General features: G+C 41.4%; 1 protein-coding gene across 1 annotated transcript; it reads right to left on the bottom strand.

Moving 5' to 3' along the window:
* Positions 1-592: 592 nt before the first annotated feature.
* LOC119741545 (alpha-N-acetylgalactosaminide alpha-2,6-sialyltransferase 2-like) lies at positions 593-24,052 on the bottom strand. Its single transcript, XM_038217340.1, has 12 exons — positions 23,173-24,052; positions 22,898-23,068; positions 20,785-21,181; positions 20,510-20,680; positions 14,085-14,361; positions 10,590-10,673; positions 6,945-7,077; positions 6,174-6,354; positions 5,619-5,784; positions 3,293-3,410; positions 2,783-2,928; positions 593-2,245 (listed from the first exon to the last, which is right to left on the bottom strand). Exons 4-12 carry the CDS (start codon positions 20,553-20,555, stop codon positions 1,945-1,947), a joined length of 1,452 nt encoding a protein of 483 aa, XP_038073268.1. The 5' UTR covers positions 20,556-20,680; positions 20,785-21,181; positions 22,898-23,068; positions 23,173-24,052; the 3' UTR covers positions 593-1,944.

Raw genomic sequence — 24,052 nt, 5'->3', positions numbered from 1 at the left:
GGAACTTATATGATTTTTTTTGCTGACCCTTTTATGGGCGGGCCATGACTTTAGAAAGTTGGGGGGGGGTTTCGTGCGCAAAAAAAAGATTCAGATAATTTCTCCTTTTTTTAGCATTTGGACAGCTCACCCAAGAGCTTAAGCACGAGAAAAAAAAATCCAGAAATTTTCCTCTTCAGGGGTGGGGCCACATTTCATACAAGCAAGAGCAAATGTCATAACCAGAAAATCGAGCTGTGACAGACTTTTTGGGGTGTTTTTGGTTTTTGTTTTCATTCAGTACAGAAAACCGGCCCGACAGAATGCTTGCTTGTCAAATCATAAAAAATGTTCCTTTTTGGGGGTGTGTCACCCCCTTTTTATAAAAAGGGGGCAAATTCCAAAAGTGGGCTTGGGGGAGCCCATATGCATTTCAGGTATACATTCTTTGAAACTCAAAGGATCACCTATGGACACCTCAACAAGTCCAAAAAAATTCGTTTGGTCCCCTTTTTCCAACGCCCTAGGGTTGCCAATTTGAATTTCTGAATGGCAGCCTCTTTAAACATCTATCCTACATATTGTACACATATAAATTGATAAAGAAATCGACTTTTGAGACATTTATGTCTTGGTCTTTTATATTGTATCCTGAATACAATGCTGGCCTCCTTGGCAGTGTACACTCAAACTGTAACAGCCATTTTAAACTTCAAAATGGCCGGGGACTTTACAGTTTATATCAAAGATATATCATTTACACCCATTGGAAAAGGTCTAAAAAATGACATAGTTCAATAAGTCAAAGAGCAATAAGTTATCAAGCTCAGATGATTAAGCGAATGAAATATAAATCACTTGTAATTTGACATAAGTTTGACAAGGCATTTGATATCTATGACCTCATTCAGAAAGAAAAGCTTGAGACCGACGAGTATAGTTTCACAAGTTAAATCCAGATCTGGGTGGATTACACAAGATTTGTGTTGCATGTAATGTATTTATGTATATTTGAACTGGTTACATGCTTTCCTGAAATCGTATCAGTCATTGTATGAGTTCGCAAAAAGTGTCAGCATCAGGGTGGCTGGCTGTATTTGCACACATCTCTTCACTCACATCTGCACAGTTCAGTGCTTTGCAGGAACATCTTGCAGTTGCACAGTAATTGTAGGTGGAATAGACCCGATACCTAGACGTCACGCTTTGTTTACATGTGCACTTTCCTATGAGAGTTAGGTGGGGATTGGGGAGACATCATTGCAGAGAAACTGTCAAAAACCAGTTTGTCCATATGCAAGTCTATGACACCTGGTCAAAACAATAGCACTGCATGCACAAAGAACTGCCATAACGATGCCCAAATACATGCATGTGGACAAACTGCTATCTGACATTTTTGTGAACATGGCTTCACAAAATTTATTTTCGATGCCATTTTCACCATACAGGGGGCCTAACACCAAAATCTTGTAGATTAGGTAGGCCTATATCTTAAAACAATTTCAATATGTCTCCCCAATTTTGAGAAATCTGCGTCTGAAAAAGTGTAAACTTGTTTTTGGCAACCCTGCAGGTCTATCTCTGTGGTTGTATATCACAACTTGCGTAGTGCGAATTAAGGAATTATATACCAGTTGATGCTGTGGAATCATGCACTGTTCAATCGGGCATCATGCACTTTAATTTGGTCGGAATCCTATTTAAGGGCTCGCAAGCGGGCCACCAGGGGTGAACTATCTATCAGGCTCTATTCCTCTCACGAAAATTTGGGAAGGAAACACAGGCGTTGCAAAGGATGGTGGGTACGTGCATCTCGTGCTCAACCCAGTATACAAAAAGAATGCTCAAAGAAATAAGGGCTAAAGTATAGACAACCTATAGTAACGACCCCAAAAGTCTGTATTTTGCAGTACACCCTTTGCTTTACGACGATCTACCGCAAAGAGTATACTGTTAATGTCATCATGAGTTGCTCCCCGTGGTAAAGAACTCCTTCACGTCCCGCTTGTACCAACTGATGATCCCCGCCCGGTCCAGACCCTTTAATATGGCCAACTCGCTGTGTATGTCGTGGGCGGTGTTGCGTCCTTTCTCTATTTTCATACTAATGCGACGAAACACGGTGTCGGTATAGTAAAGGGAGTACTTGACGTTATAACCCATTCCGTAGACGCTGACTTGGTCGCAGCCAAAGTGAAAGGCAGCCATGAGCATAATGCCACCCGTGGTGGGACGGTAGGACTTCTGGGGGGAGTTCACCCATCTGGAAAAACACCAGGAGAAGAGGCAAGACAGTGGATTGTCACATATCTTTGAGATAAAATTCCATGAGCTGTGTGACCTCAGCTTTATTAACTTTTCATTTTATTTCATTTCATTTAATATATTGATTTTCTCAGGTAAATACAAAACAGCACAGTTTAAAAAGAACATTATGCACAATATTCACAGAAAAAAACACACACATGAAAAATCGCCTTTTAAAATTTACAAAAAACAATTAAAACTACAGACAAAACAGAAACAATACAAGCACAGCACCCCTGACGAATTGGCTAAAATCAGTTTCAGTCATGTTCCCTTCATCCAATAACAGTACTGAATGATAACTTGTTTGTGCAAAAAGGAACCTGACTATTCCAGCCTCACTTTGGTTACATTGATTTGAATAGGAAAAAAATCAAATGGCTGCAACATGGTAATGGTCTATATCGTTGTCACGTGCCAAAGCTAAGGACAACAACGTCCGTGTCAGACGCGTGAAAAATGGCTAGCTTTCTCGTAATTATGAAGTGCTTACATTTTATTGATGTATCTTATGAAGTCTGGATGCAGGATTCTAACATCTTGAGCGGCGGCTTTAAGCTTTGGTTCCTTGCCTCGCACGACGGAAGTGATGTATTTATAGTCGTTGTCCCGGCACGGCACGAATACGTAAATTAATCCCTGAATTTTGTGAACGAAGGGAAACAAAGTCAGTTTTGAACTGAATAATAAGGAGAAGCCCAATAAACGGTTAAGATGATATACACAAGTGACAATGTTTCTGCTGTTCCATGGTTAAGAACGAACCCCTGCTCTCGATTACGGCTCTGCAAGTACAACCAACTTGCCTGGGATAAAAATCGCCAAGTATGGACGATATTGTTAAATACATAATATTCAATATTCAATGTTCAATATAATATTGAATACAACTAATCAGTGCAAGCCTATCAATATAAAACGGCCACAGCATCATTGCGTGGATTCAACGCATTTGCAAAAAGAGAAATCCAATATGGCTGAACAGTGCTACAATCACTCCTACCTTATCATTTGGGACGTCCGTTGCATTGGTCTTGCGTAGAGATCGGTCATAGAAAATGTAATGTGTTGTGCGATTCCCAACATCCCTTTCATGGTTTCGTCTAATAGCCTTGTTAACACTGGATGCAAATGATACAATCAACACAGTTCATCAAAAACAAGAAGTTTTTAAAAATCAGCCAAAGTATTCTCTCGTGCTAAGTAGTGACCTAATAATCTTATCTATCTAGAAGTGACCCGATAATATTGCCAGTCAATGATCCTGACTGGAAAATCATTTTGACGGTTTTTCAATTGCATTGAGCTGACCAAGAACGTCTAGTAAAGTGTAATTGTTTTCCTAGTCAAATTTTTACTGAGTTTCTTTTTTTAAATGCTGGGGAAACTTCAACTGACTAAGAGATGTCACTTTAACAAAGGAATTCCCTTTTCAAGCTGTAGACCTTTATTATGCTGCCACCATTTCATGTTCCCCGTATCCAATAACAGTATACTGAATGATAATTTTTTGTGCAAAAAGGAACCAGACTATTTTTCCCTTCCAGCCTCGCTTTGGTTACGTTGATTTGAATGGGAAAAATCAAGATGGCCGCACCATGATAATGGTCTATTTAAGTGGGTTGTGAGTCATGGTCCTGCAGGGACTGGTTGACCTGTGACTGACAGCCTGGTACGCCAAAAGAACTTGTGTATACCATGCACAACTACACCATGTAGGGGCAAATAATGACACTTAAATAACAAGTGATCCGCGGATCGCATGTGTCGCCTTTTTCCGCGGTCGATCCCTATATGTTTTATGTTCTTAAAACAAGTTAAATGGTATGCATTGTTAAACAACGACCTACAATGACCCCTAAATAACATTTGACCTCCAATTTTGGAAGAGTTGTGATGAACCCCCACCCAAGGATCACTCCATCCAAGTGACATTGAAATCCATCAAATTCTTCATGGACAAGGAAACATTTGAAGCATGAAAATGACCTCTAATGACCCCTACATCTTGATGTATAAAACCCGGTTCATACTTCATGCGAATGCGAATGCGAAGCGAATTTGACGTCATGAAACATTCGCTGCGAAATTTGCCCGAGTTGAAATGTGTTCAACCTTTGCGAATTCGCAGCGCGAATACTTGCCATGACGTCACAGATTCGCGTTCGCTTTCGCTTTCGCGCCGAGTATGAACCGGGCTTTACTCTCTCAGACTTCAGTATTTTCCCCTTTTTTTGCTTGAAACACCCCCGTCAATTTTTTTCTATTTAAGTATTATCTTAGTTTATTTCAATGTCTGCAAGACTATAGGTTATATAATCCAGAGAGATCCCCTTCTTGAAAGTGGAGTGATCCCTGGACAGGAAGGTGTTGTGGTTTGGGTGGTATGTGGTCCGGCATCATGGTTCAGTGCTGTACCAAACAAAGCATCTACCATCAATTCCAACCGCCCTGTCTCTTGTCGCTATCTTTCAGCTCGCCAATTCCTGGATCTTTGATCCCCTACCCCCCCCCCCCCCCTTATATACGTTTTATCAAAATCCATGAATGCCTGTATAATGTAAACTTTCAACACATTTATGAAAGAAAAATATCCCACATTAACTTTGCTACTCGACCAATGAGCCTTATATCCAAGTGTTGTGGAATTCAGGCAAATGTCTAGGAAATGAGAACATACAATTCCGAAACCTTAAAATACGGGGCTACGAACATACGGTCATAATCTAGGACCTGTTATGGTGTCTCCCAAAACAGCCGTTATACGACACAAAAATGCCAACCGGTTGCAAGTTGAACCGTTTTCCAGTCAAAAGATAGTTAACTTATCCAAAATGATGTGCAAGACTAAACGATACCAGAACAGCCCCATCCCATATTTTGTTGACCTTTTGAACACCAGTTCCAAGTCTTAACTCCCATTCATACTAAAATTTGATAATCAAAAATAAAAAAAATAAATAAAAATACAATAATACAAAATCTTATTTTATTCATGTACTGCATACTTAGGAAAAAAAAAACACAACTTTTTTATCATGTACTATTCTGGTAGAGTGCGCCTTTTTTATATTCCGATGTGCAAATCTTCACTCTTTTTTTTTTTAGAGGAACTGTATTCTGATATTTGTATGTATGATGGTAAATGTTTTAGTAGATTTGTATTTCTGATTTTGTGTTTTTAATTTGTACGCATTGTGACAATTTGGCCTCTGGCTACACAAACACAATGAATAATAAACCAGAATAATAATAATAATAATAATAATAACAAAAGTAACAATTTAATATTTTTAGATTAAATATTAGGAAGTGTGGAGGGACTTTACCGGAAGACCATGTGATGGCTGTCAATCTCTGCACCTTTCCGGGATCCTTTGAGTATGCCGCCATTACCGACGACTGCACAGGACAGACATTCAGGCCGGGGATGGTCGTTTGAAAATGCGAATATGGAAGTTTTTGGTGGGAAGATTTTGAGCGCAGCAAGGTAATCTAATGGTACAAAAAGGGAAGGAGATTATTTAACGTGCGGTTATGGTACATTTATACGACTTACAGGTAGATTTGAGTCATTTTCTAGGGGATTGGCATTACCTCTTATTTAAGTGGCAAGTTTGGTATTAGAAATGGTCAGCTTGGCATTAGAAATGTTCATTTGTAGACGTTGCAGGAATACTCAAGATACATTTTGGCGTAAAACTTTCAGAATTGAGTACAAACTGGAAAAACAATCCTCGCGTCAGCAAGGTCGGGATTCGAATCCGGAAAAAAAATCGCCACGAGTTTTCATAAGAGCAAACCACAGCTCCTTGAAGTCAGGTTGACGGGTCTGGAATGACTGCCATGTGCAAACCTGGTGAATTTGAAGGCCCAATACCTACCTTTATACCGCAACTGATCCTTCCTGTATTTGTAACCGAATGGCATGTAATACGGGCCCAGTCTTTTGAACTCGGACTCGTTTAAAAGTTTGCTGTTCATTAGCAAGTGAATCTCTGGGTGGAATATTGTACGGCCTCTCCTATTGTTGGACATTCTCCGCTGAATTGAGGTCGGGCATTTCTGCAAAACACAGTCAAGGGAAAGCAAAGTTAAGCCAATGAATCAATGAAGAATACAGACAAATACTTGATCAAAGGGATGGACCACCATTTTCTATTTACCACTAGAAGTGAATGTAACAATATTCTGTGCAGTATTTTTCTTTCAGTTTTCATAGTGACAGTGAAGATTAAAAAAAAATGAAGGGGAAGAAACTGAAGCAAAGATATATCCCTAAGGCGAAACCCCAAATGGAGAATGGGTTTCATCAGTACATGTTGCATGCATAATGTTTGGTCATTAGGAGGTGGTCTAGAAATAATATCAATTTGCATCCAATTAAAATGAAAGAACCAGAAAGGGCTTTTGGGTATAACTATTTAAATGGTATTCCCAACCCCACCCTAAAAAAAAAAGACTACGGAATTCCCGCAAACATTCAAACGGTGGAATGGGGAGGGTGTATATACGCGCCACCAATTAAACAATGCATCGTGTACAGTGCATTTTGTACAACGCGGTCGCACGGTGCGCTATGGCCGCAAAAGTGACAGAGCTCTCCCGTGGCACCTGCACCACGGTCGCGCGCAATTAAGCTTGCTTTGTCTCACCGATGGAACATAGCCTGGATTTTTCCTGAATTCAAGCTCCTGTCCTTCTCCTCCTTTGAAGGTGACAAATTCCCCGGACTCAAGGAAGGTTTCCCAGAAGAAACGATTTGTGTAATTGTCAGCAGCCCAGGGTCTGGTAACATGACCAAAAAAAACCAACAAATATTATTGAGTTAATAGGCGAAGTAAAAAAAACACCCAAGTTTCTCGTCCCCGCCCGCTTCCTTTTTGGAGGCCGCCTGGATTTTTTTATTATTTTTTATTTTTGAAAAATGTAGTAGGAAAACACCGAAAAAGTCTACAAATTCATCGGAAAATAAATACCAATACCAATACAACTCCAAATGACACTGTAAATATGTTCAGTTCTCTTGTCCAACTTGTCTTTCATCTTTAAAAGTGTCTTTGAACAGTGGAACATCAACGGTTGCAGGTAATTTTGAAAAGGCGGTCATCTTGAAAAAAAAAATAAATAAATAAAAAGCCCCGCTTCCTCCCTTTTTTCAAAAACCCGGACGAGAAACTATTTTGTTTTTACTCGGCCTTAACAAGATCAGATAAGAGTTGGTTTTGCTGTACCCTGACGCCATTTCTAAAGTACTGAGTGCTGCAAGAGGAATAGTTAACAAGAATTGAGAAATGCTTTAGCTTGGTAGAACCTACACTCTAAAAAAGAAGTGTAAATTTATGTTGTGTAAAACTGTTGTGTAAAAAAATTGTGTCATTTCTGCCCAATATTGAGCAAAATGAAAATTTCGCTTGTACCTCCTACTTGTGTCAAATGTGTTACACATGAAAAGTGTAAAATAGTACCCAACATTGACTACAAGTCCCAGCAGCACAGGCAAACAGTTAAAATCATGGTATTATTACCCAAGCGATGGGTTAAAGAAACTGGATTTACCCCACCACTGTGTAACAATTATTTCATTGTACACGTCGAAGAGTAGAATTTACCACGACATTAGTAAAAGTTACCACTGTGTGGGGTAAACTGACGCACGTGACAACGTTAACCCAATATTGTGCACGCGTCATCACTCATGTACAACATGGCCGCCGCTTGTGAGACCTTCAACAATTTGGGGATTTTTAAGACGTGATTTCTTTGTTCCAGGTAAGTCAGTGAAATGAATTTCAGTGTTATTTCCTCCAAATGCGATGCTGATGTATGAGGATTAATATCGGGGAGATTGGAGAAGTGACATGCTTACTATTTAGACATTTATTTGCAACTTGGACGTCACGGCTCTACCAACCACGTTTCCATGCACATGATGCATGCGTTTCATGTACCGTATAGTGAGTGTTCTCAGATCTAGAAACACGGAGTAAAGTGACCGACATTTGGGGAATTGTTTTTGAATGAGTTGATTGAGGGAATTCTAACACCCTGCCCATCATTTAGCCCACGTTCCTCGTAATAGTCCTCATGCATCAGCACCATATTTGGGGAAATATCATCTTATTCATTTTACTGACTTTCCAACCCTGCAGGACTCAGTTATTGAAATCCCTCGCGACTGCTGTCTCTAGCATGCAATTCACATTGCAGAGTTCAAAGTTGAATAAAACCGCAAGGATCAATAACAAAGGTACACAACAACTAATTTAAAAACAACCCAAGTGATGGGTAAATTTAGAACCCAACAGTGCAGGGTAAAAATTAGAACCCAATATCTGGGTAAGAAACTGACACAACACTTGGGTAAAAGGAGGGTTGGGTAAAGTTTACCCAATAATTGAGTAAAAAGGGAACATGGTCGTCACATGGGTAAACTTTCTTACCCAACTTTGTTGTGCAAACACGTAACACAATTATGGGTAAAAGTTACACTGAAATGGGTACTTTTCTACACTTTAGCTGTTGTGTAAAAAAAAGTACACAAGTTGACGACCATGTTCCCTTTTTACTCTCGAAAAGGTAGTAATTTTACCCAATATTGAGCAACTATTTTTTAGAGTGTAAGACGTCATGACTGAGCTAATTACATTGATGACTTAACATATCGGGCCAAATAAAAAAAAACATGTTTAGCGCCCCCGCCCACTTCCTTTTTGGAGGACGCCTCCTTTTTCTAACCGAAAAAAAGAATAAAATTTCAACAGTGACATCATTTTGGCTTCTTTGTCTGTTGCATCTAGCCCATATAATTGTAAAGCTTGTATGCAATTTCCCGAGTCCAATGGGGCCATTTAAAAACAAAACCTGGCGGCCATCTTGAAAAATATCCCAGTCGGGCGGTCATTTTGGAGGGGGGGGGGGAAAGGGGGCCTCCCGCTCCCTTCTTTTGCAAAAAGGCTGGACGCTAAACATGTTTTTTTTTTATTTGGCCTCCTAGACGCGAAATTATGACAACAAAGAGGTTGTTAACATTGTGGCGGAAAGTTGACTTATTGCTGGTAGGTACATGTATTCCCAATGCATTTTTGTATTGCACATAGCTAGCGCCCTTGTGTATGCGTGCGTGACGCTCTTATAGTGTGCGCCAGACAGAGGCAGAGAAGTATATAGGTAATACTTGCGCTCTGTGATTTTGTGGTATTAAATGCATACGGCGCAGCTAGTACAAAGCCGTATAAGCTGCACGTAGGTTTATACGTTGCCCATGTTTCTGAAACGGAGTCGCGACTAAAACAAAGCTGCTGATGCCAGCTTATTTGCATGTGCAGGCGTGGATGTGTGTAATGCCGATGCGGTTGCATATGCTGATGTGCCTGTGTAATGCTGATTCGCTTGTGTAATGATGATGCGTCTGTGTAATGCTGATATGATGCGGTAATTGTACATTGCTGATGCGGTTGTATAAAGCTGATGCGCTAATGCTAATGCGCATGTGTAATGCTGATACGGGCGCATGTGCATTGTTGTTGTAGGCCTATATCGAATTGGTTACACTGTGGTGCATTGCTGGCATTGTTGTGCATTACTGAGGCTGCAGTAGGTTCTCTCCCCAATAATTAAGAACCCAGCTAATAAAACAGCCCCAAGTGAATCTCAATTACTTTACATTAATTTTATTGAATGTTGTGAGGTAAAGTATAATTGTATTGCCTGCACCGACTTCGTTAACAGGTTTATTGTGTAATTAATAGACAGTATTAACAATCATTCACAATCGAGGGTATATATTTCCTTCAAAACGGACCTGCACCCTTAGCGTTGAGGTCGCTCTGAGTGGTCTCTCGTTTAGGGAAGAGCCTTGGTTTGAGAAGATTGTCTCCACCCTAATAAGTGTCAGACTTGGTCCAAACAGACCTAGGTTGGCCCGGGGAGATTCCCGCCACAATTCCCAAAAGGCCGCTTTACATCGTTAAAGTTATTCAACAAAACAAATCCTTAAAGTCAAACATTTTGTAGTCTACATGCACATGCCTGTGTCGGTCTACCTCTCCGCTCCCCCATTGAATAAATGGTCCAGTCCATTGACCTATGTGGTTAGATTAGGTGGGCGAAAAGGCACAGGGTCAGTGCGCGCACACGAAGCTGTTCAGTTGTACACAGAGGTTCATGGTCTCTACAAATAGCTTATTCGCACATACAAAATGGTGAAGAATCCATTAACTAATCCTGCACTTTCAGACCCAGATCCCTTCCAAAATCTAATCGACAAAAGCATGCATAAGGTGGGGCTGAATACTTACTGAAGTGAATGATTGGTCGGTGGTGTCGGTGTGACAGCTTGGTTGCAGGTCCAGCCAGTGCAATTGGGACCTCGCGTCGTCATGCTGTCGAGAAAATTTAAAAAGATAAAGTGTTCATAATTATAGGCTAAGCATCACTGTTGTGAATTGCGTGGTTGATGCGGGGGGGGGGGGGGGGTGCTGGTCAGTTTTAGGATATTTGGCTTGTAAGACCCAGTTAGTGCGGGGAGGCGTTCGGATGTTACAGCCTGTTTATGTTATTATGGAGGAACGAATGGTTTAAGAGTGTGTACCGGTAACGATATTACTTTTTTTTTATTAGTACTCAAAAAGGTTTTGGTGAAGTTTCCTCGTGTACCTATCTGTACCTCTATCCGTACTAATGAAACAACTCGAAACAACTGAGATATTTTTTGAGCATGTTTATTACTTCAATATTGTTATTTCTGCAGCTTAATAATAGGCTACAACAACCATTAACCAACTAAACATATTTGTATATGTCAATTTATGATATGGGTGTCGTTGTTTGTTATTCTCTTTTGTTAAATATTTCGGGGGGAAAGGGAAATCTTGAACTGATTCTTGAACTGATGGAGCTTGTAAACAATCTGACTAATTAACCGTCCTAGTCTTTTGCACTTCACAGCCCTTCAAGTTTTACAAATCACTTTTGCCCAGAGTTAGCACCCAACATTGATTACGATACAAAGCCCTGCATATTTCTTGTGTGTGCATACAGCTTGGCATGCGATGGACTCAGTCGCTGTTCATTGCTCTTCACGGTCCTTTCTTTTTTTGGGGGGGGGGGGGTACGACCCGGTCACCTTTTTGAAATGGTACATATTAATCTTTCTTACTTTTTTTGTCCCGGACAAAAATACTCCGCATGTTTTCTCCTGAACGGTTTATGTATTAACTTGTAACTTTATCGAACATTACATCGATCCTGATCCCGAGTGGTGCATATTACTCTAACGTCATGATAACGGCATCATCAGGTGTCAAATTACAAGCGATTTTGGGTCAAAATATGACAATTTTCCGTCATTTGTAACTTATCAACAAAAGAGGACGATCACGCTCGTAGGTTGTGACCCAATATGGACCATAATTAACTTGATGAATATTTTTGATTATACCGCAGTCAAAGTCGTCTGACCTTTCCTTCCGGGGCTACCGGAAGGTCAAAGTTAGGTTAATACAGAACACAGAAATGGCCCTGAAATCAAAATAATGATTTCTTCTGAACAGTTGACGTGGTGGTATTATGACGTCATCATTTACACGGGCGCCCTCTAGCGGCACATCAAAGACGGATGAACTTTTAAATTTACAAACAATTCGTCAAAAATTGTACTAAATTGCACCTAGAAATTCTGTCGACGACCCCAAATTACTTTGCAAGGCTTCAGAGTGGTGAAGTCATCAGACCGAGGGTTAGTGTAGGGAGAATTTCAAAATGATCAGTTTTCTTTTCTTTAATTCAAATCAATCATTATTTTGATTCATATCTGACTATGTTCGTAGCACAAATAGTGATATCCGGTAAACATTGTTGTCCTTGGGCTTTCAAATGCTCTTCATCAAACCGGAAGTTATGTGTTATTTGTATATACACTTAAATATCCATTATAATTTCCAAATTTTCGGAAGTCTATGCACTTCATGATTATACATCCCGTGAGCCAAATCAATATTTAGGCCTACTTAACACATTGTAACTGATGATGTCATCAACATCAAATCGGAAATATGGTGTATGATGTATTTAAAATGTATATTGAAATTCATCAAACCCTAAATGATATGCATTATATTTTCAAAGTAAAAGGCTGAATTTCGTGATTCTTTTCTGTTCTTCACAACGTAACTGGACAATGTCATATCAGGCATGTGAGTGAATTTCAATGAAAAAAACCAGAGAACTTGTGCAAAAACATGGGGGGTGTGGAATCAGGCCAAAAAGGCCCCCAAACAGGCTCTAAGCAAATAAAAACGCAGAAATTTGGGCAACAAAACAAAACATGACTTCCTGTATAAACAGATTCTCATACAGGGTGAGTCCCTTTGTAAATTGTTTTCGTTTTGTTGAAAAAGAACACTTTTTGTGATCCGTGGACAGAAGTTTATACAACGGTGTTTGTGTTTAAAATTCCGTAACTTGAAAAGTACAAGAACTTCCGTTAAATAATTGGGCCTGCCATTTGGGGTTGTTTTTTTTCCTACTAACCCTTTAAAATAGTTGGGAGCCCGATCACCCTGCGTTTGTAACTCAACAAACGCGAATGCCTAGTGTGTTTGTTTTTGTAGTGCCGGTTCAGCGGCTCTGTTTGTATAGTCATGCGACGTGCATGGGGCCTTCGTAAACTCAACCTTTCATAGACGTGGCAGCCATCACGAAAAATGGGGGTGTACTCGCGATTGAATTTTATTTAAATAACGTCTGTAATGCGATCGTTCCCTTGCGCCTCTGATGCTACCACAATGTGCATGCAAATTATAGTCAGAAAATGCAGGCACACGTTTAGTTTTTGGTTTTAAGATGTCTATTTCATCAATATCTTGGAACAAATAGTATATATGTGGCATTGCACATGAAATGAAAGTACATGTGCCATTCAATGTCACATCTGAGGGCATATATATAATACATGTAACTAATTTCTGGAGACAATTACAGTTTTGTATTTTGTTCCTCATATTAGAATCGTTCATCAAATTGGTTCAACTAAAGGCGTGGTAAGAGTGTTACAAGTTTGGATTTTTACCGATGCAAGAACTACAAAAACGCATCCCAAATTAAAAGTAAAATTTTTCAGATATTCTAAATAATTATAAAACAGCATATAAATAATGGCCGTTAACACTTCATAACCCTTCCCCTTAAACTGACCTGATGGGTTACAAAGATCAGTTACTTTAATACGGCAGACACTAATTTTTGCAGGGGGGGGGGGGTTGCATCAGCAAAAACAATCTGCAATGAAGACACTTTGTTCTCCGGACACTTGGTCTCCGTAAAATCAATAGGTGGGAGATGGGGGGGGGGTGCTGTTCAAATCTGACGATAATCAACACTATATTACAGAATAGTGTCGAAATACCCCTGTGACCCGATTGGCTCTGACAAAATTCTGTGCACAGCCAGAATACTTTTGAGGTAGGAGTATGAATGCTTGGACATATACACCATGCACGGAATTTAAAGAAGTGTGTACATATTTTGCAAAAATCGAGTCCTTTCGCAATATCTCAGACATGTTTAGCAATGTTATTTTCCAAATTCGAAATGTTTACCCATTTACACACGACTATTTAAAACCCAAATACTTAGGCCGTAATGAATGTCGTCCGCCAGAAAATGAGGTCCTCAATTGCACCCGGCAAATTTGACACAAATTTTGCCACTGCTTACAGCATACACATGTGTTTTGGTGAAATCTTTTGAGTGGTTTTAAACTCCAACTTACCGCCTAGTTAATGTTTACCCACCTTCTGTTCCCAGTGTGAATGTGACGTGTTGCCGTGGATTTAACGAATACACTTTTCCCCGCATAAAGTTGATGATGTGTTGCCGTAGATTTAACGACAACACTGGAAGCAATTAAGTACATCAATGTTACGAAGAAAGCGATGTAGGCCGTGATCAACCTGATCATGAAGCGATGGTTGCACCGTGGAATGAACGGTATAGACCGTGTTATAAGGCTCCAAGATACCCGGTGACGTCGGCTCATTGTTGAAACGGGAACACGGTTTAGGCCTATAGCTGAAACAAAGATAAAGTTAAGTCTGCTTCTTCAGTAAGTAATGAAAAAAAGTCAATGAACAGGTGTGGATACATAGGAGGAAACCACTCCGTGTAATGTTCTTGCAATTATCTTGCGTCCGTAATTAAAGTCGTTTCTTTAAGAGCAGTGATTTCGCCGAACTCGATCCTCACAAGGTAATTTTCCACACCATTTTTAATGACGGTCTTCTGCTGATATCAAATTCTGCCGACGTGCATGGCCCATCATATCATTTCCAAATAACGCTTGCTGTGCTAGATCACCCATTTGGTTGGCAATTTTACATACAAATGTGCATTACTTCCAGCGCGCTGCTTTGATAATAGACTACAAGGCCACAGTCAGTGGCCGTGTCGATTTAACGCACACAGCCCCGTTTGACCTCATGTTTTTCTTGTCCCGAGGGCAATCACGCATGGCCCAAAAGCGTACGCAGGAATTTACGAGATTTATTCGAGACTACAGAAAAACACAAAAAGTGTCTGGATACATGCACTGTTTGGCCAAGATGGCTAAATACGTTAAAAGTTGAGCATTTCTTAAATCCTGCCAAATTTCTTTGACAGTTGTTCAGTTGCCTTGCGGTTATTTTGACACCAGGTTTATGAAAATATGGCATACCTCCATCGCAGAATGTCCAAATGTTAACTTTTCCCATTGAAAAGTACATGCACATGATATGATATGAAAGCGTGCATCAGAGTGCCGACTAACAGATCGAATAGAAGCTGTGCAAATGTACTTCAAATTAAAAATGGGAAAATGAAACAATTTTTATTGATGCCTTGGCACATGTGGGACATGAAAATATAACTAAAGAGTGATTTTTGGTCAGACTAATTAACTTAAGAGCGGTTCGAAGGGCACGGGAGGGGCGGGGCCGCAACCCCCTCCATGTACATTTTAGCTCCTATTGTTGCATAATGTTTATGTTTATGCTGCAGCACCCCAAATATTTGGATTGGGGTGCTGGAATATGCTTCAGCACACCAAGGGCGGATCCAGAACACAAATTTGGGGGGGGGGCCAAACAATTTTTTGGTTCCCCCCAAAAAGTGGGTCCAAAAAATTACGGCGTGGGGTTCGGGGCCCGCTTAAGGGCCCCGAAAAAATTTTGGATTCTAGATGCTCTGTGGTGTGATATGAGGCGATTTCTGACCACTTTAACCAATTTTTTTTGGGAGGAAAAGATGGTGGTGTTCTCATTGCCTGCCTTTATTGCGATGTCAAAAAGTGGGTCAAAAAAATTACGGCGTGGGGTTCGGGGCCCGCTTAAGGGCCCCGAATTTTTTTTTGGATTCTAGATGCTCTGCGGTGCGATCTGAGGCAATTTCTGACCACTTTAACCAATGTTTTTTTTTGAGGAAAAGATGGTGGTGTACTCATTGCCTGCCTTTATTGCGATGTCAAAAAGTGGGTCAAAAAAATTACGGCGTGGGGTTCGGGGCCCGCTTAAGGGCCCCGAAAATTTTTTGGATTCTAGATGCTCTGTGGTGCGATCTGAGGCAATTTCTGACCACTTTAACCAATGTTTTTTTTTGAGGAAAAGATGGTGGTGTACTCATTGCCTGCCGTTATTGCGATGTCACATAAAAAAAAAAAAAATTGATTTCGTTTTGGGGGGGGCCATGGCCCCCTTTGCCCCCCCCCTGGATCCGCCCTTGCAGCACACCCTACTCCCGGGCAAAAAATGTGTTCCAGCGGCTGAGCGCAGCGCTTTGAAAGTCTAGCACAGAGGTATTTTCTAAATCTTCAGGCAGTGCGGAATCGATATTTCTCTCAATGTATCCAATATCATGACATGTCTATGATATTTCCGCCATCATGATGGAAGCTTTGACCCGAAAGCAATAACCTCGGCCATGACGGTGGTGGCAAAGTTGATTATGTTTGCCAGGATTTTTTTCATTCGATCTTTCAATAGGGGCAAATGTTCATACCTTTCCCCTGAAGGTTTTTCTTTGCATTTGAAAGTTTCATTGACGTTGCAAGCATTCTGTACTCAACATTTACAAAGAGCAAGGTTAACTGAAACCAGTCATGCTTTACGCCAATTCCAGTGTAGTTTCGTTTTAATAGAAAAAACTATTCATGTTTTACCCTCTGCAAGTTTTTCCTCATAAAAACTCTGTAGACCGATCAATCATTGCCTATAGCCCCAAACTTGCCATCAACCGATCATAAAGATACATTTGGTCTTTTAGTCTTGTATATTTGCCATTCCCTGTAACAAACAAATAACACTGCAATATATATCGAGAGCCACATCGTTTGGTGAGTTAGAACTATGTGAATTGTTTTAAGGAACAGAAATTCATCCGCTTCCAGTGGAACCATTTTCAGTTTTCTTTACCAGCATCACAGTGCATCCAGAATCCAACATTGTTGCAGCCTTGCAACAATAATATTTACATGCGATGTCATGCGTAAAGATACAATTCTTTTTCCAGAATTAAATGGAACCAAAAATGGAGATAAAAATACAGAGTTCTCCACTTTTCAGTACAGTTTAACGTTTTAAGAGCAACCGTATATTCTAAACAAAATAATGAAATAAATTGTCTTTATAATCTCTTGACAATTCAAGATAAAGCGCATCAATGCATTTAGTAACCGCTTTCTAAAGTCAATCCAACAGCAATGCCTGCAAGCGCCCGCTACACGAACTTTGTATATGTATCGCAGTCAAAAGGCACCTTAACATGGGAAGTTCTGCACAAACTTTACGTTGTTCGAAAGCTTATGAGTAGGCCAACAAGCTGGCAAAATTACAAGTCTTGAAACCTAAGAATTGTGGAGCAAATTCAAGATATAGCGCATCAATGCATCTAGTAACCGCTTTGTGCAGTCAATCCAACAGCAATGCCTGCAAGCGCCCGCGACACGAACTTCGTATATTGCAGTCAAAAGGCACCTTAACATGAAAAGTTCTGCACAAACTTGACGTTGTTCGAAAGCTTATAAGTAGGCCAACAAGCTGGCAAAAGGACAAGTCTTGAAAACCAAGATTTGTGGAGCAAATTTAAGATATAGCGCATCAATGCATCTAGTAACCGCTTTGTGCAGTCAATCCGACAGCAATGCCTGCAAGCGCCCGCGACACGAACACCGTATATCGCAGTCAAAAGGCACCTTAACATTGGAAGTTCTGCACAAACTTTACGTTGTTTGAAAGCTTATGAGTAGGCTAACAAGCTGGCAAAATGACACGTCTTGAGTAGGTCAACAAGCTGGCAAAAGGACCAGTTTTGAAACTCAAGAATCTTGAGCAAATTCAAGAAATAGCGCATCAATGTATCTAGTAACCGCTTTGTGCAGTCAATCCAACAGCAAAGCCTGCAAGCGCCCGCGACACGAACTTCGTATATCGCAGTCAAAAGGCAATTTACCATGGAAAGTTCTGCACAAACTTGACGTTGTTGGAAAGCTTATGAGTAAGCCAATAAGCTTGCAAAAGGACACGTCTTGAAACCCAAGAATTGTGGAGCAAATTCAAGATATAGCGCATCAATGCATCTAGTAACCGCTTTGTGCAGTCAATCCAACAGCAATGCCTGCAAGCGCCCGCGACACGAACTTCGTATATCGCAGTCAAAAGCCACCTTAACATGGGAAGTTCTGCACAAACTTTACGTTGTTTGAAAGCTAATGAGTAGGCCAACAAGCTGGCAAAATGAAAAGTTTTGAAACCCAAGAATTTTGAGCAAATTTAAGATATAGCGCATCAATGTATCTAGTAACCGCTTTGTGCAGTCCAATCAAACAGCAATGTCTGCAAGCGCCCGCGACACGAACTTCGTATATCGCAGTCAAAAGGCACCTTAACATGAAAAGGTCTGCACAAACTTTACGTTGTTTGAAAGCTTATGAGTAGGCCAACAAGCTGGCAAAAGGACAAGTCTTGAAACGCAAGAATTTTGAGCAAATTCAAGATATAGCGCATCAATGTATCTATAGTAACCGCTTTGTGCAGTCAATCAAACAGCAATGTCTGCAAGCGCCCGGGACACGAACTTCGTATATCGCAGTCAAAAGGCACCTTAACATGAAAAGTTCTGCACAAACTTGACGTTGTTCGACAGCTTATGAGTAGGCCAACCAGCTGGCAAAAAGACAAGTCTTGAAACTCAAGAAATGTGGAGCACTTCAAGATATAGCGCATCAATGCATCTAGTAAACGCTTTGTGCAAACAATCCAACAGCAATGCCTGCAAGCGTCCGCGACACGAACTTCGTATATCGCAGTCAAAAGGCACCTTCACATGGGAAGTTCCCCACAAACTTTACGTTGTTCGAAAGCTTATGAGTAGGCCAACCAGCTGGCAAAAGGACAAGTTTGAAACCGCCTTCTCCACTTCCATTGCCTCTGTCATCTCTGAAGCCTTTTTCTTAATTTGCCATCTCCACCATCAATTCCATTCCCTTTGTCGTCTCCTCCTTCATTTCCCTTGTTAGTCCTCTGATGCTACCGACTCTCTTGCATCCATTACCGCTATATTTTGCCTCCATAATCCCTCCAAAATTTTGCAAACCCTGCCACCTCCGCTGCCTGTTACCTCCACTGCCTCCAACCGCTCCAACTACTCCAACTGTCCCATTAGCCATCTGCTTTATGCCTCCTTTGCCACCTGTCAACCTTGTCAACCCTGGCACTGCCTCTGCATGCTGCCTCCTCTATCTCTCCGGTTCCCTGGTCACATCCACTTCCACTGCCTCATCAGTTAGTCATTTGACTCAGCCAATAGTCATTCAAAAGGATTATCACATAGGTAACAAAATTAAGGTCGTGTTTACTGTAAACAAAAGAAAAGGAACCAAATTAGTCTGATCATTTTTTTTTCAAAAGATTTATTTTTAATTATGTTTGTTATCAGTGTTTATCATGAACAGTGCAAACATCCCATTTATATATAGAGTATAAAAAAAACCGTTCAAGCACTCAACACTTTGGTTGAATACATTACACACAAACCCAAACAAAAATGGTCTGAAAAGGTTCACAAAGTTAAGAGAGAAGAATACAAAATAGCACAATAAAATACAAAATCTAAACCCATAATCACCCCTGTATCAAGCTTCAATGACAAATTGGCATTATTAATCTACAAATGTGCCCAAATGTTTGCTAGCACAACAAATTCAGCAATATATAGTTCAACACCATCAGTTTAAAAGAAAAAACTGTTCATGTAATTATTTGAAGACATGCTAACAAAGACTTTAACATGTAATGTTAGCTTAATGTGCACCAGTGTGCAATTTTACCAGCAAATTATCTTCATCGTCCAAGATAATGTCAAAATTTAATGAAAAGTCAGTAAAATAAGGAATTAAAACAAACATTGTGCAGGACATTAACAGTAGAGACATGTGCACTTTTGAAGAAATCACTTGCCCAACTGAGTGAACATTGTTGTCCCAGTCTGTCCTTGTGTGACAGAAATCCTCATAATATTGCTCTGCCACTAAAGGATTGCTGCTGGTGTTCACTTAAAATCTACATAAACATAAAAAATAAAAACGAAATTAATGACTTACAAATTTTGCCTGGAACTTTACTTTACAGAAATGCATTATTGCCCCTAATTCAATGTTCAGCCGGAGCCTCTGCACCTCCAACAGCTTCTCTCCCTCTGTCTCGTCCGTCCCCTCTGTCGCCTCTGATAACTGATCCGCTACCTCCTCTGACCTTTCTGGTGCCTCTGCTGCCTTCGCTCCTGCAGTCACCTCCGCTACCTCAATTGCCTGGGTGAATTCTGCTGTCTCCTCTACATCCAACACCTTTCTCCGTTGCATTTGGCACCCCCTCAATCCTCTCACATTTCCCCATTGCCACATCCATCACCTCCATCTTGTGCACCACCTCCTCCATCAACTCCATTGCATCCATCGACTCTGCCCCATCTGGAGTCTGTTCTCTTGCTCCCTTCTCCACCACCTCTGTTGTTTCTTTGTTGCCCCTTCTTTGCCTCTGTCACCTCCATCATCTCAAGCTTCTGCCACTGCCTCTCTTACCCCCAAAGCCTCTATCACCTGTGCTGCCTCTGCTACAGCCTCTGCTACTTTAAAAGGAAAAAATGGAAATATCTAGCACCAAACCTAACACAGCCTCCTCTATGTACTGACCCTTTTTGGAGCTCACTTCAATCCCTCGGTCAACTCCTGCTTCCATAGCCCATGTTAGCTCTGCCTCCGCACCCTGTAACCTCCATTGCCTTTGAGAACTGGTCCGCTCTGTTGCCTCCTTTGCTTACCCTGCTTCCTTCATCACCTCCGTTGCCCCTCTCATTGCTTGTGCTGTAAAAAGTGTAAGGAAAACAATATTAAGTGAATATATGCCTCCATATGGGGGGGGGGGGGGGTGAAACCTCCTCCTTTCCGATCTGCTACTGCCCTCTTACCTCCATTGCCCGGGTGTGCCTCTGCCTCCACTGCCCTATCACCTTCGTCATCTCTCTTTCGCCTCCACTGCCCTATCACCTCCGTCACACCTCTGTTGCCTCTACTGCCTTTGCTGCCTCTCTTGTCAGCTTTGCCCATGCTGCTCCCATCGCCCCTTCTGTCATCTTTGTTGCTTCCGAAGAAATCCCTGGCACAGCCTCCTTTCCTTCTGCCTCCTCCATCTCTTCTGGTGCTTTCATTAGCTCTGTTCCTGTTGTTGCCTCATTCATCTCTGTTTCCTCGTCTCCCCTTCCCCGACTGCTTTTGCCGCCTTGTTTGCCTCCATCATACCTCTGTTACCTTCACTTGGTCTATCTCCTCCATCGTCACAATTGCCTTCGCCAACACCTCTGCTATCTGAAAAGACAAAACAAAAAAACCCAGAAAATCTTCAGTATTGCTAAAAACTTGATTCCATCTACTCCGCTGCCTATGCTACCTCTGTTGCTCCACCTCCTCCATCAGCTCTGGTGCCTCCTGTTTTGCCTGCAAAACCTCAAACATTCTGCAAACCCTGCCATGCCACTTCTGCCGCCTTCAGCCGATCCAGGCACTCCAAATGTCACATAAGTCATCTGCCTTGATGCCTCCTTTGCCACCTGTCAACCTTGTCATCTTTGCCACTGCCTCTGCTGCCTCCTCTGCCTCCTCTATCCCCTCCAGTTCCTAGGTCACATCTATTCCACTGCCTCAATTAGTCCTTTGACTCTTGCAAAAGTCATTCAAAATGATTATCACATAGGTAACATAATTAAAGTGTTTTCTGTAAAAAATAAAGGAAAAAGAACAAAATCAACGTAACCTTTTTTTAAAGGTTTAATTTTTATGTTATCAGTGTTTAATAAACACTCCATTAAAAATAGTAAAACAAATATGATCAAGCACTCAAAACTATAGTTGAATACATTACACACAAACCCAAACAAAGATGGTCTGAAAAAGTTCACAAAGTTAAGAGAGAAGAATACAAAATAATAGCAGAATAAAATAACAAAATCTAAACCCATAATCACCCCTGTATCAAGCTTCAATGACAAATTGGCATTATTAATCTACAAATCTGCCCAATTGTTTGCTAGCACAACAAATTTAGCAATATATAGTTCGACACCATCAGTTTAAAGGAAAAATTGTGCGTGTAATTATTCAAAGACATGCCAACTAAGACTTTAACATGTAATTTTAGCTTCATGTGCACCAGTGTGCGATTTTACCAGCAAATTATCTTCATCGTCCAAGATAATGTCAAAAGTTAATGAAAAGTCAGTAAAATAAGGAATTACAACAAACTTTGTGAAGGACATTTGCAGTAGAAACGTGCACTTTTGAAGATATCACTTGCCCAACTAATTGATCACTGTTGTCTCAGTCTGTCCTTATGAAACAGACATCCTCATAATATTGCTCTGCCACTGAAGGATTGCTGCTGGTGTTCACTTAAAATCTACATACACATAAACGATAAGAACAAAATTAATGAATTACAAATATTGCCTGGATCTTTAGTTTACAGAAATGCATTATTGCCCGTAATTCAATGTTCAGCCGGAGCCTCTGCACCTCCAACAGCTTCTCTCCCTCTGTCTCGTCCGTCCCCTCTGTCGCCTCTGATAACTGATCCGCTACCTCCTCTGACCTTTCTGGTGCCTCTGCTGCCTTCGCTCCTGCAGTCACCTCCGCTACCTCAATTGCCTGGGTGAATTCTGCTGTCTCCTCTACATCCAACACCTTTCTCCGTTGCATTTGGCACCCCCTCAATCCTATCACATTTCCCCATTGCCACATCCATCACCTCCATCTTGTGCACCACCTCCTCCATCAACTCCATTGCATCCATCGACTCTGCCCCATCTGGAGTCTGTTCTCTTGCTCCCTTCTCCACCACCTCTGTTGTTTCTTTGTTGCCCCTTCTTTGCCTCTGTCACCTCCATCATCTCAAGCTTCTGCCACTGCCTCTCTTACCCCCAAAGCCTCTATCACCTGTGCTGCCTCTGCTACAGCCTCTGCTACTTTAAAAGGAAAAAATGGAAATATCTAGCACCAAACCTAACACAGCCTCCTCTATATACTGACCCTTTTTGGAGCTCACTTCAATCCCTCGGTCAACTCCTGCTTCCATAGCCCATGTTAGCTCTGCCTCCGCACCCTGTAACCTCCATTGCCTTTGAGAACTGGTCCGCTCTGTTGCCTCCTTTGCTTACCCTGCCTCCTTCATCACCTCCGTTGCCCCTCTCATTGCTTGTGCTGTAAAAAGTGTAAGGAAAACAATATTAAGTGAATATATGCCTCCATATGGGGGGGGGGGGGGGTGAAACCTCCTCCTTTCCGATCTGCTACTGCCCTCTTACCTCCATTGCCCGGGTGTGCCTCTGCCTCCACTGCCCTATCACCTTCATCATCTCTCTTTTGCCTCCACTGCCCTATCACCTCCGTCACACCTCTGTTGCCTCTACTGCCTTTGCTGCCTCTCTTGTCAGCTTTGCCCATGCTGCTCCCATCGCCCCTTCCGTCATCATTGTTGCTTCCGAAGAAATCACTGGCACAGCCTCCTTTCCTTCTGCCTCCTACATCTCTTCTGGTGCTTTCATTAGCTCTGTTCCCGCTGTTGCCTCATTCATCTCTGTTTCCTCGTCTCCCCTTCCCCGACTGCTTTTGCCACCTCGTTTGCCTCCATCATACCTCTGTAACCTTCACTTGGTCTATCTCCTCCATCGTCACAATTGCCTTCGCCAACACCTCTGCTTTCTGAAAAGACAAAACAAACAAAACCCAGAAAATCTTCAGTATTGCTAAAAACTTAATTAAAATCTGGATGAAATTGGTGACACCACCTCCCCATCCCCTCCAGTGCCTCTGCTGCCATAGTTGATTCCATCTACTCTGCTGCCTATGCTACCTCTGTTGCTCCACCTCCTCCATCAGCTCTGGCGCCTCCTGTTTTGCCTGCAAAACCTCAAACATTCTGCAAACCCTGCCATGCCACTTCTGCCGCCTTCAGCCGATCCAGGCACTCCAAATGCCACATAAGTCATCTGCCTTGATGCCTCCTTTGCCACCTGTCAACCTTGTCACCTTTGCCACTGCCTCTGCTGCCTCCTCTATTCCCTCCAGTTCCTAGGTCACATCCATTCCACTGCCTCAGTTAGTCGTTTTGACTCTTGCAATAGTCATGCAAATTATTATCACATAGCTATGTGATAATAATTTACAGAAAACACTACCTTAATT

The sequence above is a fragment of the Patiria miniata genome, unplaced genomic scaffold (genome assembly GCF_015706575.1).
Source record: "Patiria miniata isolate m_02_andy unplaced genomic scaffold, ASM1570657v1 HiC_scaffold_5, whole genome shotgun sequence".
Lineage (NCBI taxonomy): Eukaryota > Metazoa > Echinodermata > Asteroidea > Valvatida > Asterinidae > Patiria > Patiria miniata.
The sequence above is the reverse complement of the archived record's forward strand: the minus strand, read 5'-3'. Positions and strand labels throughout refer to the sequence as shown.

What these genes read in the sequence shown, in the direction of transcription:
- LOC119741545 (XM_038217340.1), bottom strand. Translation starts at nt 20,555, where the DNA reads ATGGAAGCAGGAGTTGACCGAGGGATTGAAGTGAGCTCCAAAAAGG. An exon ending in TGAAGTGAGCTCCAAAAAGG is followed by an intron (nt 14,362 to 20,509) that starts GTCAGTACATAG and finishes TCTTTGTTTCAG; the next exon opens with CTATAGGCCTAAACCGTGTT. An exon ending in AGCCATCACATGGTCTTCCG is followed by an intron (nt 3,411 to 5,618) that starts GTAAAGTCCCTC and finishes ATTTGCATCCAG; the next exon opens with TGTTAACAAGGCTATTAGAC.